This window comes from Branchiostoma belcheri, unplaced genomic scaffold (genome assembly GCF_001625305.1).
Source record: "Branchiostoma belcheri isolate BF01 breed outbred unplaced genomic scaffold, Haploidv18h27 scaffold78, whole genome shotgun sequence".
NCBI lineage: Eukaryota > Metazoa > Chordata > Leptocardii > Amphioxiformes > Branchiostomatidae > Branchiostoma > Branchiostoma belcheri.
Window position 1 is genome coordinate 1,216,304 of NW_017804442.1, and position 17,107 is coordinate 1,233,410.

At 41.4% G+C, this 17,107-nt stretch overlaps 2 protein-coding genes across 6 annotated transcripts in view; both read left to right on the plus strand.

The window, feature by feature from the left end:
• LOC109485774 overlaps positions 1 to 1,038 on the plus strand; it is a 5,744-nt gene extending 4,706 nt beyond the window's left edge. Inside the window, exons 7-8 of the mRNA XM_019789458.1 lie at positions 294 to 380; positions 947 to 1,038. Coding sequence (XP_019645017.1) covers positions 294 to 361 — 68 coding nt within the window. The 3' untranslated portion in view covers positions 362 to 380; positions 947 to 1,038. The remainder of the gene's footprint in view (positions 1 to 293; positions 381 to 946) is intronic.
• A 1,721-nt stretch (positions 1,039 to 2,759) lies between these two features.
• LOC109485733 lies at positions 2,760 to 16,569 on the plus strand. Of its 5 annotated transcripts, none has more exons than XM_019789402.1 (21): positions 2,764 to 2,847; positions 2,942 to 2,947; positions 3,332 to 3,406; positions 4,199 to 4,305; positions 4,691 to 4,846; positions 5,313 to 5,507; positions 6,288 to 6,440; positions 7,673 to 7,855; positions 8,157 to 8,309; positions 8,930 to 9,118; positions 9,660 to 9,815; positions 10,268 to 10,462; positions 10,919 to 11,071; positions 11,283 to 11,400; positions 12,130 to 12,242; positions 12,742 to 12,894; positions 13,227 to 13,344; positions 14,083 to 14,195; positions 15,070 to 15,222; positions 15,685 to 15,823; positions 16,441 to 16,569. In XM_019789402.1, exons 3-21 carry the CDS (start codon positions 3,351 to 3,353, stop codon positions 16,442 to 16,444), a joined length of 2,607 nt encoding a protein of 868 aa, XP_019644961.1. In that variant the 5' UTR covers positions 2,764 to 2,847; positions 2,942 to 2,947; positions 3,332 to 3,350; the 3' UTR covers positions 16,445 to 16,569. The 5 variants fall into 5 exon arrangements, with proteins under 5 accessions (XP_019644965.1, XP_019644964.1, XP_019644963.1 ...); XM_019789403.1 differs by having other exon boundaries at positions 2,809 to 2,847; positions 3,335 to 3,406; XM_019789405.1 differs by lacking the exons at positions 11,283 to 11,400; positions 12,130 to 12,242 and having other exon boundaries at positions 2,761 to 2,847; positions 10,919 to 10,929; positions 12,753 to 12,894.
• Positions 16,570 to 17,107: the final 538 nt, after the last annotated feature.

The following is a 17,107-nucleotide window of genomic DNA, read 5'->3' on the forward strand; positions in this document are numbered from 1 at the left end:
GTACTACTACTACTCTCTCTCTCTCTCTCTCTCTCTCTCTCTCTCTCTCTCTCTCTCTCTCTCTATTGAGCTTTCATGGCCCAAAGAAGAGAAAACCTGAATTAAGCTACTGTAACAGTAAAAGCTCTTCAAATACAAAAACAGACACCAATATGATGTTCAGCACCTTATTATTCATTAAACTGGGATATATGTTAAACATGTATAAGAAAAAAGTAAAACAAAAGAGAATTGTTAAAAAAAAAAGATCAATTTTCTCTCTTAATGTACCTCTGGTATTAAACTGTTCACAGGTAGTAACTACCTAGAAGCAGATGAATCGGCTCCACTCTACACGGTGTGGAACATCATCCAGGCTTGAGGTCCCGTCACTGGCTAAGGTGATATTACAATCTTGATTCCTTGTTTTGATATCTATGACTTGTGTGCATAAAACACCCAGCGTGGCTACCTTCTGGATCTTACATCTGAAAATACAAATGTCAGCCAAGTACAACTACAATGACCCTACTCGTAAGATCTATTATTTTTTTTTAAATAGCCAGGATTTTCTATGCTGCTAAAGGGTTAAAATTAGTAATAGTTAGCTTAGAATAGCCTCTACCAGGCTTGAGGAAGCGGCTGGAAAGAGTAGAAATCGGCCAAAATAGAGAGATAAGCATGCCAAGGGAGTTTGGCCGTTGAGAGAACAGTTCGCCGCCCCACAGTTCGCGGCGAACTGTTCTCTCAACGGCCAAACTCCCTTGGCATGCTTATCTCTCTATTTTGGCCGATTTCTACTCTTTCCAGCCGCCTCCTCAAGCCTGGTAGAGGCTAAGCTTAGAATACTTTTAGCTTAAATTGCAAAGTTTTTTTATTTTTATTTTTCCTGCAATCTTCATTTGCAGACTGCTGATGTTTATTTGGAGCCCTAATTCTACTGACATTATTGTCCTTTTTCCAACAGCTGGGCCCTGTACTGTGGTGACCAGACTGCAGATTCACTAGAGGCGACAGCAAGGCGAAAATGAGGACTGACATTAAAATGAAATCAAATCAACAGAATCTGAATAAAATTCTTCAACGATTTCAATTTTTTTTCTGCTTTTTAAAACTGTTTTTGTCTTTCTCAACTATACTAGTTACCACCTCAACATATATATAGGGGCCACCTAGCCATTGATATACAGGCGAATCAATAACTAGTGATCACCAGTAGTGAACACCTGGCCTTCATGGTTCTTGAAATTATTTTTATCATTGACAGAAGCATTAAACATCAAGTCTAAAGTGACCAAGTCCTTCAGTGGTTGATTCATGTATCATGTTATATTCATACATATTTGACCGTACGTGGAACAAAAAGGTTGCGTTCCTCTTTGCTTTCCTTTTGCAATTGTGCCAAATATTAAAGATAGAAAACTGAACGATGGCTCAAAAAAGCTTTTTTTCATGGGATTAGCGTGGACAATTAACTGGTGATGACGTCATTCTGACGTCACAAAAATGTGCATGAATTATTATTTTACAACAAGGTGCTTGTCTTCAAAATATTAGGGTCTAACTGAAAACCAAACTTTTATTTCTTAAATATTCCTCAGACACTGTTCTACACTACGTACACCTAAAGAGACTGTACACATCTTCAAATACTGTGACTTGTGAGCTAAGCGATTTTGAACATCATGAAATCATCTGACCCTCTCAAATAATATTTTAGTGTGTAGGGCTCAAAGAAGAGAAAACTATTCTCCTAGCAGATTCTCTGTGGCAAGGAGGAGTCTATATTCAAATTTGGCTACCCTTAACCATTATCCTTTCAATACTGGGGTGTCTTGGACGCTGCCTGGTCAATTTGATACTGCATTGCATGGTTAGGGGGACAACACGTTACCCCGTAACGACTCAAAATGCACGTACGACCAAGACACGTATATATCCCCACCTTGGTTCTCTCGGTCACCACGCGCGTAATACTATTTGTAACGGTTGTGTAAGCGCCATGTGAATTCTAACATATGTGGGCAAAGGTTATCTTGGACGCGTAGGCGGGGAAATATTTTTGGCGTCGCTCCGAGGCGTAACGATGATTAATCCGTTGCCAATTCAAACATTTTGTCCTTCATGCCAAAAAAGAGTTACTCAAGCAACTGGGTGTGCTTTTGCGCCGATAAAGAGACTCTTCTTACACAACGAAGTCTTTTATTCAGCCGACGTCGCTGCACAGGTGTCGCTGCTACAGATGCTTTCCCAAATGTACAATATTTACATATCTACACATACGCGTGATTACAGGGAAATGTATGTACAATGCTGCAATGCAATATGAACCAGTCAGAGTTGCCCTGATGAAGGTGACAGGCAGTCACCGAAACGTCGGATGAATAAAAGAGTTGTGTAAAAAGAGTCTCTTTACTCAGTGTCTTAACAACCTGATGAAACTATTCACGGATAGAGTACTAGTATTGCCCTACCATGTATTTGTCCAAGGTGGAGGCATAAAATAAGTTTAAAACCCAGTGTGTCGTCACCATGTTTGGTCAAGAATTGATGTAATAGAAAAATAAATAAAAAAAAACACGTTGAAGGCCGTCTATGTGACCGGTCGCGTCGCCGTTGAGCAAATATTAGTCCGGACGCCACCTGCCGTCCCCGACCCTCACCCCTCCCCTTCCCTTCCCGAGCTATTCTGGTAGAAATGTTGCTTACATAACGCAAATGGGATTATATTTAGATGTTCATATTGACAAAAAATATGATTTTCGTGATTAAAACCTGTCTAGCTTCTCACGGGTTTGGTATATTAGGACTGCAGGTTTCTGGATTCGTTGCTTCCTACAGCCCAAGATTCAAGATTGTCGAGACTTGGTAAGTCTATGCGCCTTTTTTTATTACTTGTTCTCGGTCAATCCGATTTGTTGCTACTTTCTGCTGTGGACCAAGCGGACGACCAGTGTACCAGAACATTTGTAACCTACTTCAAAATTTAGTTCATTTTCTGCTTCGTTTGAACGACGCTAAAATTCGACTTGGGACTGCAGAATCTTTGTTCCGTTTTTTGCCCTTACAATTACCTATAGCAATGACAGCGCTATGTTGGCCATTTGCTTAGGGCTAAGGGTTAGTAGGTAGTAGTTTAATTTCTAGGTATATATACATTTTCTTACCTCAGAATTTTTATTTTCTTTCTTGTTCATCTCAAATATATATCGTCGTTCCAGAAATTCGACGAAACAAAAATAGCTATTAGATTTTCATAATTCTCCTTTTAAATCAAATATATCAGAGCAAATATATTATATTTGCCATCTACCTACCAATGACGTCATATCACGTATTTTTTCAGTTTTCCGTAACTTCAACAACCAACCATGGCTCCCTTCCTTCTGTTTTTCGTTGCCTTGGCAACTGCTTCGCCATTGAAGAGGTACGTGCTGAACTTTTCCCTTTAGCCTTTGTCATTATTGATTAAGTATACAACATAGGTATTCGTAGAGCTTACCTCAGCACACTGTTCAATGTCCTTGGGTCGAATTCGGTCGTCGCCAGAAAGTAGTGCGTAGAAAGTTACAGTAGCTAGAGACTCTTGGGATAGGTGTTAGCCACAAGGAAAGGGAAGTCCATCAGCTGAAATTCAGGCTGGGAAAACTGTACAATCTGCCCAAATACTGTTTTAATTGATTGGGAAAATCCATGGGACTGTGCTCTTATGCTGTAACTAGTAATATGGTACATGAAACAGTGCAATCAATATGTATAGAGTGCAATGTCCCTGTATTAAATACTAGTATGATAGTTTACGAATTCATAAAAATGTAGTTTCGGCGCCTAAAAAGTCTAAAGCTTCTACCTAATTTTACCTTGATCCCCCTGGGAACCCAAACTCAGGCAGGGGATGTCCTAGGAGTTTATAACCATCTGTGTATTCTATGCTTGTTCTTTGCCATATGCCTTGTAGTCTAGCTCTACATTGATCTTGATCTTGATACTGTACTGCGTAACATCCCTCGGTTGGGGTCAAACACGCAGGGGAGGGGGGGAGTGCGCAGCGCTCTAAATACTAGTACTCCTCAAGTGTAGCAGAACAGCTTCCTTAGACTTGTCGGCCTCTGGTATTTCTGGTAGGGCCTGCGGAAGCTCGTTCCAGTCTCTAACAGTTCGTGGGAAATACGAATACCTATTGCAAACATTCATACGCATCACTATGTTCTACACACAGGCAGATGTCGGCCATCGACGCCGACGGTGACGGTCTCATCTCCCGGCCCGAGGTCCATAACGTCATGACCCTGCAGAACGCACTCGTCGCGTTGGACGCCGTGGACGGTACAGACTTTGGATTTTATTAATTCTCTCTCTCTGTCTCTATCTCTGTCTCTCTCATTCTCACTGTCTGTCTGTCTCTCTATCTATCTATCTATCTATCTATCTATCTATCTATCTATCTATCTATCTATCTATCTCTCTGCAGAACGCACTCGTCGCGCTGGATGCCGCTGATGGTATGAGCTTTGGACTTAATCAATTCTCTCTCTCTCTCTGTTTGCTTTGTGTGTGTGTGTGTGTGTGTGTGTGTGTGTGTGTGTGTGTGTGTGTGTGTGTGTGTGTGTGTGTTTGGAGAGAGAAAGAGAGAGAAGAGAGGGAGAGAGAGAAAGATAGGTAGATCTCTCTAGATAGATCTATATCAATAGATCTCGCTTCCCCTTCCCAGGCGACCACGGCTTTACCGAGCAGGAGACCACCGACTTCTTCGGCGACTCTTCTCTGTACGCGCAGTGGAACACCAACGGGGACGACCACCTCAGCTTCGGCGAAGTGCACCACGCCATCACGCTGGACGGCATGTTCGACTGGTTCGACACCAACGGTAACTTCTTCATGATTGATGTCTACTTCATTTTTACGACTTTGCTTGCACGAGAACTATGTTTTTACGTAGTCAGAATGGGTATACAATTGGATGCACAATTGGATGTACAATTGCATATGTCATATCAAACTCATGTGACTTCTCCCCTAGCCCAAGAGCCATCCAAAATAACCATAGTATGTCCAAATATGATATAGCAAAACCTGTTCTGCTGTAGTACCAACAAAAGCCACCAGGGGGCCCAAATGTTTTTTGTGTAAGCCACATCTAGACCTACCCACCTACCATGTTTAATGAAAATGCATAGAAAGCTTCTTGAGTTATGCTGTTCACAAACAAACAAGCCAGCAAACAAACAAAAAGACAGGAACACACACGCACACACAAACGCTATGGAAGACATAACCTTCTTGGAGAAGGTAATAAATGTTTACATGTTATTTATGATGGGTCTTTTCTGCAGGAGACGGGTTCCTTGAAGGCACGGAGGCTGACAAGGTTGTGTACGTCTACGATCTCATGGTCGCTCAGGGAATCCACCACGGAAACTTCCGGAGTCATCATCATTTGGACGCCGACCAAGACGGTCAAGTTAGCCTTCTGGAGGCGATGAACGGCATTGATGTTGAGCAGGCCATTAACGCTTTGGACTCCAACGGTACCAAATCACTTTTATTTGCTTAGGCCTAGTAAAAAATGTTGTCTCCTGTTTCCCGAAAGACCCTAAAATGCCGACCCTAGCCGCCTTTTTTGTGGACCCTTGCAAGATTCATAATTTTTTGAGCTGTTCAACCTTTTCTAGCTCCATGATCTGACACCTGAGTGATAAAACGTTGCAATCAGATTTCCAACATTGACAATGACAATAGTCCTCATGCAAGTTTTACTCTTTTAAACTATAGTGAAGATTTTTTATCACTAGAGATTACCAGAGTCTAAAAAAATAATAAAAAAAGATAACACTAGTGATTTGAACCCAGAATCTTTAGAGTTTTAAACTAACAACCCCTTAACCACCAGCCAAGGGTCCAACAGTAGTATCTGGAAGGGATTTGAACCCATAACCGTAAGAGTTTTAAAGGCTTCCAATGCAGTTTATGGCTTGGAACCTCGATTTTTCAAAGTCAATACTCTAGTCACCTATCTACAAACCACACTATCCCAATGTACATTGACCCTCATAGAGCAAAAATGCCCTTGGGCTGATTTTTAAGGTACCACCCAAAAAATAAAGTACTCATCTTGGGACTTGTTTCTGCACTTTCAAAGCCCGAAGTATGAAATACTGACTCGTGTGCTAATGTAAAGCAGTATGTGTCAATATCATAAAGATGGCCTTATTCGTAATATTTCCAGTTCTGCTGCTCTGAAATCACATTGGATGCCTTTAAACTAACAGCCCCATAACCACCAGCCATCCTTGTTACTCCATGTGTAGGTGACGGGATGTTCACCCAGACACAGGCCCTGCAGTTTATGGACCATCACATGTTCGCCGTGCTCGACACCAACCATGACCATCAGCTGAGCTTCGACGAAATCAGAACCGGCCTGACCGTTCAAGATCTTTTCAACTTCTATGACCAAAACGGTACGTTCCAATGCCAACTGCATCTACTGGCCTTTTTTTATTGTTCACACACCTTTAACAGAGTACAACACAAAGTGGTAGCGCACTCAAGTATCTAAAACTTCTATCAACGCCAACGCAAATAATAAATTAGCAATAAAAAGAAACCAATGTGTGGAATGTACAGATGTTTAATAGTATGTTGTTTATGATTCTCTCTTAAAAGTTTATCTGTGTTGGTAGTTACATGTTTAAGGTAAAACCTTTTGGCCCAACAAAAAAAGTTCTCTCACCTAAAGCTTTCGACCAGTCACTCTGGTCTTCCTCAGTAGACTGACCCAGTGAGGCTTGTCACGTGGCTTCTTTGATATATTGTAATTAGCCTTTAAGCCCCTGTTACACTTGCATCAGTTGTCCAGGAACTTTGCTCGCCAGCATCTTCCGGCCACGGATTGGCACTGGGTTAAGAGCAGACTAAAAGCGGTCCTCGATTATAGCTCCTTTTCTGATCAAATCTAAGAAGAAGAAGACTTTCCTACTTCGAATTCAGATCTTTTAGGAAAATTCAGAGTTGGCTGCTGTAGCATGTTGTGTATTAATATGAGCAATGGTTACTCCGTCCCTCCCTGGCTACTAAAAGCGTCATAGACCTGTCAGCTAGCTATCATCAAATGTGCAGACAGTGGATTTGGTAATAAAACCAGTTAAATTGTTGCAAAACGTGAGTTGCAAAACAGCTGTAGTCACCTATTGCATTGTGTTCAAAAGAAAAAAAAAACTAATATTGCGTTTGTCCTTTTACTGTGCCTGGTGACAGATTACATGGTATCGTTGCGTTATTTTCTAAAATGCCACTCTTGTAACTTTTACCGTTTCCATCACTAGATGGATATGCTTTGTTATTTATGTGAGGAATGAGTTAACGTTAAGCCCTGTGAGTCGTACTGATTGTAAATTACTTATGTGCATTATATATTAATTATTTTAATCATTTTTACCCATCTGTAACTGACACACGAAATTTTAAGCCATGATACAATCGAAGTGCTTTTAAACAGGTAACTGATTTATTTTATATTATATCATAAATGAATGATAGTTTTAAAAAATGTGTAATGGAACCTGCAATTCAGCCGTTTCATTCATTCATTCATTCATTCATTCATTCATTCATTCATTCATTCATTCATTCATTCATTCATTCATTCATTCATTCATTCATTCATTCATTCATTCATTCATTCATTCACTAGATGACGGTTTCCTGACCGGTACAGAGGTGGACCAGATGCAGTACATCTGGGACTCCATCCACGGACACGGAAACAACCGAATGCATCACGAGTTGGACGCCAACGGTGACGGCCAAGTGACCCAACAGGAGGCTACTCAGGGCATCCATTTCAACCAGGCCCTCCATGCCATTGACAGCGACGGTACACAATCTTTTTTCTTTGCCACTCAATATTTGTTTTATATTCCAACATGTAATCACAAGACGTGTTGACGGCACACTCAAGTGTTTTTTAATTTACATTAATGCCGCCACCAACACAGGGGACAATACAATACTCATTTTCACCTGAGCGAAGTGGAAAAAGTCGTGTAAAGTGCCTTTCCCAAGGGCACAAGATCGGTGGCATGTCAGGACTCGAAACCGCTACCTCTTGGTTCTGAGTCGAGCACTGTCGCTACGCCACACGACCTCACCAGACTATGTTTTTCCTTCATTGTTAGGTGACGGAAGTCTGACCCAGACACAGGCTCTGCAGTTTCTGGACCATCATTACTTCAACAGCCTCGACACCAACCATGACCACGAACTCAGCATCGACGAAATCTCCGCCGGAATGACGCTTAACCAGCTTTTCAACATTCACGATCACGACAGTAAGTTTCAGCATCAATTGACTTTTAGGGCCTTGTCAGATCTGTAACATGTAACTGTGATGGCCAACACTCTCCAGCCAAGGCTGGTTCTGGGTAGTGTTTAAAAAAGATGCTACATAGTCTGCCACCGGGCACAGAAAAAGGACAGTGTCTCTTCTTTTTTGCCTTAAATTTTCAAAACAATGTAGGTGTAGGAGAAATATGCAGGTGAATACAGTTGCTTTTTACCAGTTTCTCAAAAATATTGTTGTGTTTTTTTTACCCCAAATCCACGTCCAACATTTGCTTGAAGCATTAAGGTTGGTGAGGTTTTCGGTAACATGGGAGCAACCATTACTAACGTACGTCGATGAAGGTTAGACATCCAGGTTATTCGATATGCCAAAAAGCAGTTACTCAAGCAGCTGGATATGATTTTGGAAACGGTCAGACGTTTCAGCTAGTATCCACTAGCTTTCGTCAGTGACTGAGAGACCAGAGGTGAAAAGTTGGTTTATAAGCAAAAATTACTCCGTTTCCAAAATCATACCCATTACTAATGTGTTTGAAATAATATGCTGCACCAGCCAACCCAACTCCTACAACCCAACTCCTAACCTCTCTAACATTTCTATCGCTAGATGACGGTGTCCTGACTGGTTCAGAGGCGGACGGGTTCCAGTTTCTGTGGAACGCGGTTCACGGTCACGGTCACAACCGCAGGCAGGCAACAGGCATCGACGCCGACGGAGACGGTCTCATCTCCCGGCCCGAGGTCCATAACGTCATGACTCTGCAGAACGCACTCGTCGCCCTGGACGCAGTTGACGGTACAGACTTTGAATTTTATTAATTCTCTCTCTCTCTCCCTCTCTCTCTCTCTCTCTGTCTCTCTATCTATCTATCTATCTATCTATCTATCTGCAGAACGCCCTCGTCGCGCTGGACGCAGCTGATGGTACAGACTCTGGAGTTTATAAAAAACCTCAGAGTAAAGAGACTCTTTTTACACAACCAAGTCTTTTATTCAGCCGACGTTTTGGTGACCGTCTGCATGCCACCTTCCTCAGGGCAATTCTGACCGGTTCACATGTTTTCACTGACTGGTTGGGAATGCATCTGTAGCAGCGACACCTGTGCTGCAATGCGATGTGAACCAGTCAGAATTGTCCTGAGAAAGGTGACAGACGGTCACCAAAACGCCGGCTGAATAAAAGACTTGGTTGTGTAAAAAGAGTCTCTTCACTTAGTGTTTTACAAACCTGATGAAAGTATTCACGAATGAGTTATTTTATGCGGTTTTGTGAGCACAGTTTCCAAGTGATGACTATTTTTCTTCTGACGCTTTCTCACTTGCCCTACTATACCCAGGCGACCACGGCTTTACCGAGCAGGAGACCACCGACTTCTTCGGCGACTCTACTCTGTACGCGCAGTGGAACACCAACGGGGACGACCACCTCAGCTTCGGCGAGGTGCACCACGCCATCACCCTGGACGGCATGTTCGACTGGTTCGACACCAACGGTAACCGTTATGCTATTGATATGTACAGTATGAAATTATTGCTTACACACCAAAAATGTATGTTATTGATTGGTTTGACTGTTCAACCCTCACTGCCATGGCAGCCCAACTAGCCAGGGCTTGCCTGGCTGACAAGAAGAAGAAGAAGAAGAAGAAGAAGGAAGGTCTCCCGTGCTCTTATGCAGAGCTAAAGGTGGTGCCCATCTCTATTTCCGTAGCCCTTGGGAGACACAGAGTTGTGCAAGACACTACAGTAGAGAGCTTGTCACACAGAAAAGCAAAGTACCAAGAAGAAAGATATTGAACCTATGGAATAGTGTAATAAATTGTAGAATTCATTTTTGAAATAATGATAAGAGGCCTGATGCTAAATGTTTTTATGTACTCATCCCAAAAGGGCAAGGAGGCACAATGAAGGTTTCTAAAGTTTACAATCATTATTACTTCTACAGGAGACGGGTTCCTTGAGGGCGCGGAGGCGGACAAGGTTGTGTACGTGTATGACCTCATGGTCGCTCAGGGAATCCACCACGGAAACTTCCGGAATCATCACGAGTTGGACGCCAACAACGACGCCCATATCTCCAAGCCGGAGGTTATGAACGCCTTCACTCTGGAGCAGGCCCTTGTCGCTTTGGACACAAACGGTACCAAAACTAGATATCTTATGCAACGTGGCTTTCTACCTTTCACCAATGAGATATTGAACCTATTTACTAGAGAAATTTCCACCAACGTGGATGAATTTCCGACCATTTCCAGAAAAAGAAATATCTGTAAGTCGTACAAACCTATTGAGCAAATACTGGCCATAAATTGCAATACAAAATTGAAAAACGATACTAATGCCACTGTCATAGGATGCCAAAAGGCAAAGAGGAAAATGTAAAGAAATGAAAATCAGTCTATTATTTGCCATTTCATACGTAATGTCATTTGTCCAACCTTCATGAGCATTTCATAGATTTCATAAGGCAATTTTTTCGTGGCCAAACCTTTTTTTCGCACCCTCACATCAGTTTTGGGGTTCCCAGAGGATGCCAACCATGGAATTAAATCAACATTGCCTTAAGTAACAAACTTATTTTTCCACTTCCCCACAGGTGACATGCAGTTTACCGTCGACGACGCCTTGCAGTTTATTGATCATCACTACTTCAACGTCCTCGACACCAACCATGATCACGTCATCGACTTCAACGAAATTCTCACCGGAACCACCTTGTCGGAACTGTTCGACTTCTATGATGAAAACAGTAAGTATGAAATGCATTTATCCCTATTGGTAAACCTCATGTATTTGTGTCCTTAGCATGAAAGTTCATCTCTGTTGGTACAAATCATTATGAAATAAAGACCGAACTTTAAATTCCAACACTAGATACTAGTACAAAATTTGGGTGTTGGAAGTTAAAGTTCAGTCTTTATTTCATAACCACCTTCCTTGTTTTTATTTTCTATCACTAGGTGATGGTTTCTTGTACGGTACGGAGGCAGACATCATGATCTACGTTTACAACGAGATCCAAAACTCCATCGTTGTAACTTCACCGCCCGCAACTGCAGATCCTAACACTGTTGCTCCGTAAGTATAGCCCTGGTCTTACTTTTGTAACTTATCTATTGTAATGCAATAGTTATAAGGTTTCAGATGTGGATCTCACAGGCAGTTGCCTTTTTATCCATTAAAAATGTATGTACTCTATGTAATTATGTACAACAAGACACTCCCACCCCTGTGCTTACCAAGTCCCACCAACTAGAACGCTCCACAGGCAAACATCGTTTTTCCCCCGGACAATCCGGGACTGGAATGATCTCACCTCTAAGGCAGTCCTCTCCCCCTCCCTAGAACTGTTTAAGGCCAACATCTAAATTATTGTTAGTCTGGTTACTGGTGTTCCTTCCCAGCATCGCACCATTTAAATAGCAACAGAATCTTCAACTTGTTGAAGGTGGTTGCTTCAACCTCAAGACCAAGACCAAGACCATGTATGTCTTACATCTCTGAATCCTAACATCGATACATCTGGATAGCCTCAGCATCTTTCCATTCACGGCGTAACGCCTTATGTAAAGGTCACAAGAGTCTTTTACCAACTTGGTGCTAGGCCCGGCATAAAGGGTATGATAAAAAAGCATGTTAAACATTTTAGATGAATGAATAATGTTCACTCTCCGTATACATTATTGAAACGAATTGGTAAATATTCTTTACTTCAAGTTGTCACAGATTGACAAGTTGTAACACACCAACGAAAGTAAATAAGTAGTTTCAATATTAATGTTTTTGTCAATATTTGCTTTCTTTAAGATTCCGTGTCATCCCGAGAGTCCTAGACACCAACAACGATGCCCACATCTCCAAGCCGGAGGTTCTGAACGCCTTTACTCTGGAACAGGCCCTCATCGCTTTGGACACCAACGGTACCAACACTTAACATCTCATGCAACATAATTTTTTATATCCGTATTATCTGGATTTATTATCTGGATACATGTTAGCAGGTCAATTTTTTAAACTTGTATTGACTGTATTTCATACCAGGATGAGAGCCAGTAACTGTATCTGTATCTGTACAGCTGGTATAACCACCTTTCGGTGTAACATACCAGCTTCGCAGGCATGCGACGCGGCGGCAGCTAGCTATATTAGAACGTACGATCTGTTACACCCATCTTTGCACATCTAACTGCAGAAGCTGTTTAATGCTTTCTAGTGACTTGGTGGCAACGAGTTCCACTCTACGGTAGTTCTTAAAAAACTAGTTTTAATACCCCAATTCTTGGTTAATAACTCCGATATTTAAAACAATAACATATCAGGTAACATAACATCTGTTCTCCCAACCAATCCAATATATTTCCACGTGGCCAATTTTAATGAACAATACTAAACCTGTTTTCCATCCCCCACCCCTCCCAGGAGACCAACAGTTTACCGTTGACGACGCCCTGCAGTTTATTGATCATCACTACTTCAACGTTCTTGACACCAACCATGACCACGTCATCGACTTCAACGAAATTCTCACCGGAACCACCTTGTCGGAACTGTTCGACTTCTATGATGAAAACAGTACGTATGAAAAGTATTTATCCAATTAGAAAATCTCATGTATTTGTATATGTATTTGCATTTTCCCATAGTTTCCAGCATGGCCATCGGAAAAGTCGGTAGCAGATGTCGCCAAGTTGTTTTTTAAACATCTTCTTTGTTTTTATGTTATCAAGAGGTGATGTTTTCCTGTAATTATCAATTTTAATAAACCTCATGTTGTGAGCACTGCATATCTATTTCTTTTATGCATTTCCCCACAGTTCTCTCGCATGTTCTTCGAAACACTCGCTAGCATATTATAAGCGCCGATATTTTTTTTTAAACACCTTCCTTGTTTGTGTTATCACTAGGTGACGGTTTCCTGTATGGTACGGAGGCTGACATCATGATCTACGTCTACAACGAGATCCAAAACTCCATCGTTGTAACTTCACCGCCCGCAACTGCAGATCCTAACACTGTTGCTCCGTAAGTACCATTCCACAGTGGAACTCCTTGCCCGGACCAGTAGTTATGGCTCCCAATGTTGAGTCGTTCCGGGCCGGGCTGGCGGCCTGCCCACCTTGACCTGGGCGACCTCCCCCCCTTCCCTAACATTATTTGGGGGTACTCACGATGAAGTATGGCCCTGGTTTTACCTGTCCGAATACTCAAATGAATATCTTAGGATGGTCTCATCAGTTCATAATTGTCAGTTCATCAGCTTATGCAAAGGTCTCATTAGTCTATTGCCAACTCGGTGCTAGGCCGGGCATAAAAGGTATAATAAAAGCATTTAAAAAACATTCTCAAATGTTTTAAAATGGATAATGGTCACTATTAGTGGATATTATTGAAATGAATTGGTAATTGTTGTTCCCCACAAATAGTCAGAGATTGACAAGTTGTAACACACTACTGAAAGGAAATAAGTGGTTTCAGTATTATCATAAAAGTCCATCTATGTTGGTAGTTACATGTTAAGAGTTCAAACTTTCGATCCAACACCAAAAAAAAAAAAAAAAAATCACTCACCTAGAGCTTTCGACCAGTCACTCTGGTCTTCTCAGTAGAATAACCCAGTGAGACTTGTCACGAGGCTTCTTAGAAGTGTGACGTCAACACTGGGTCAAAGGTATCTCGTAGACAATGTCGGCCCCCGTCGCGGTTCCGTGAAGGGTGATGGTTTCAATATTTATGTTTCTGTCCTCATTTTGTCTTTTGCAGATTCCGTGTCATCCCGAGGGTACTGGACACCAACAACGATGCCCATATCTCCAAGCCTGAGGTTCTGAACGCCTTTACCTTGGAACAGGCCCTTGTCGCTCTGGATACCAACGGTACCAACACTTAACATCTATCTTATACAACATAGGGGTTTAAAATAATCTTTTTACAATGCATATACAACATGAAAGATTACTTGGGTAAAGTCTAGGTCGGTCCTCTATCTCTTACTACAGCACTAAGGGGAAGGGTGCAAGGTAAGTAAGACAAATACAGTGGATCATCTGACGAAGGCCGACGTGTTCGACCGAAAAGTCTTTTTTTTTTCGTCTTGGAGCTAGGTTTAGATTCTCACTAATAGCATCTCCCCACTTCTCACTAGACATCTTATGAAGAACTTTATTGCATGACAATTGGACATGGTACAATGTATGGCAACAACTATTGACCAAAATACTAGAAAACTATAGAGTAAAACCTAATATAGAATAAAACCTGATAAATCTTAATTAGCCAAACAACAAGGGATAGCACAAGTCTGTCTTTGATAATCGAGTGGGGCTAATCATGAATTTCGATATTCTTTTCTAATAAAAAAGGAGTATTTTATACATTTTTGTAACATGTTTTTTTCTTACTTCAACATTCAATTCATCAGATTTAGATCATACAAAGTCTTTCTTTTCGTCATGGAGCTAAGCTTAGACTTTCTAACTAATAGCATCTCCATTGTGTTTTAATTGTGTTTCATTGTGTTTTAATTGTGTTGATCTCCAAAAACCACGTTATATCTGTAGTGTTGTTAACCACGTCGACAATATTGAACATTGTATATACATGTACATGTACTATAATATATACTTTCTTTATTGGTTTTACTGAATTTCATGATTGTCAACTTCGGCGCAATTCAGCTATTGCTGCAAGGCCCATTTGTTCCTTGTGTATCAATAAACCATTTACTACTATCTCCCCACTTCCTCACAGGTGACATGCAGTTCACCGTTGACGACGCCCTGCAGTTTATTGACCATCACTACTTCAACGTTCTTGACACCAACCATGACCACGTCATCGACTTCAACGAAATTCTCACCGGAACCACCTTGTCGGAACTGTTCGACTTCTACGATGAAAATAGTAAGTAAACGTTCACTGTACGAAACGTGTGCGCTTATCGCTAGCGGTAAATTTCACTTTTGTGAGCCCTGCATATATAACTTTATGTCCAGATAAGTCTGGTAGATGCCACTTTACTCACTTGCCCACTGTGACACTTGGTAGCAGACGTCGCCGACCTGTTTTTCAACACTTTTCTTGTTTTTATTTTCAATCATTTGGCGACGGTTCCCTGTATGGTACGGAGTTTCATACGTGCATAGTTTCTTGCATGCCAATTGGAACACTTGGTAGCAGATGTCGCCAAGCTGTTTTTCAACACCTTTCTTGTTTTATTTTCACAATCATTAGGTGACGGTTCCCTCTATGGTACGAAGTTTCATACGTGCATATTTTCTTGCATGCCCATTGGAACAATTGGTAGCAAATGTCGCCGAGCTGTTTTTCCAAAATCCTTCTTGTTTTTATTTTCACAATCATTAGGCGATGGTTTCTTGTATGGTACGGAGGCTGACATCATGATCTACATCTACAACGAGATCCAAAACTCCATCGTGCCAACAAATGCAGTGGTGACGGGAACTCCGGCCACTGGCACCGACTTCCCTAACACTGTATTTTTGTAAGTATCGCCCTCCTTCGATGCTTTGGTCACATTCCCAAACCGGGACCCGGTCGGGCAGCTTACGGGAACTAGCAGCCCGGCCGGGACCCGGTTAGGAAATGTAACCTTAGCATTGATATTAATGAAAAAGTTTTCTCCATTTATTGAGCTGTGGTAGCCAGGTGCAGGTGTATGTGTTAATACATGTCGTATTTCTTTACATATCTATGTCATAACATTTTGCAAGATAAGCGTGATAACTGGATCCAGATTAATGTATTAATATGAACAATGACTATTTTGTGACTCTTGTAATATGTCAAGTCTCCACCAGACTCCTTTGCAGGCTGAATAAATGGTGGAGAGATCGGCCTTAAAAATGTAACAGGCAATTGGGACCCTCTATAGCCAGATAACTCCCCTAGCCAGTTATACTTTTTTATACCAATTTCTACTATTTATTCAGCCTACAAAGGAGTCGGATGGAGACTAGAACATGTTTAAAGTTAAAACTTTTGGTCCAACACAAAATAGTTCTCTCACCTAGAGCTTTCGACCAGTCACTCTGGTCTTCCTCAGTGAGACTGACCCAGTGAAGCTTGTCACGTGACTAGAATATGTTCATGTTTTTACAGCTAAACTTGTGGTGACCAGACGACCTCATCATGCTGACTTCTTCTTATCTTCTGTACCAGCAGCAAAACTCACAGCTGGATTGACAACTTTTATTAAACACATCAATAAATAAAGGAAATACGTGGTTTCAATATGCACGTTTCTGTCATTGTTTCATATGGTCGCTATGTGTTTGTGTGGCAGTGCGCGTTTATCACTGAGTCTGAGAGCGTATGTCAGAGTACCTTAGAGCATTGATGCACAGGAAACGAGCTAGAAATTACATAATAATTTCAATTAGACAAAATCATACAAAAGCAGGGATTGACTATCAAATGCACCGCTGAATTAAACAGAAACACAGCGACACTGATACTTAAACTATCATCATATATGTGCTATATTAACTTATATCATCATATTGCTATTTTCAATTTTTTTTTTTATATCACACATCTAACACATTGTATTCACATATAACACACATATGATTCCTTCCCGAGTTTTTAGCCGAGTTGCCAACTTTGGCTAAAATGTGTAAAAACCGAAAGGGGCAAGCAGGTCACAACCGGGAATCGAACCCGGATTGTCCGCTTGGCGGTCACCAACGCTAACCACTACACTAAAAGGTCGCACGACCATTTAGTATGGTCAGTTAGCGGAGGATAAACCCCACTGTTACAAAAT

Bases quoted from the DNA above. Each gene is read 5' to 3' on its own strand.
- LOC109485733 (XM_019789402.1), top strand. From the start codon at position 3,351: ATGGCTCCCTTCCTTCTGTTTTTCGTTGCCTTGGCAACTGCTTCGCCA. The intron at 4,847-5,312 runs GTAACTTCTTCA...TCTTTTCTGCAG, and splicing joins CGACTGGTTCGACACCAACG to GAGACGGGTTCCTTGAAGGC. The intron at 7,856-8,156 runs GTACACAATCTT...CTTCATTGTTAG, and splicing joins CCATGCCATTGACAGCGACG to GTGACGGAAGTCTGACCCAG.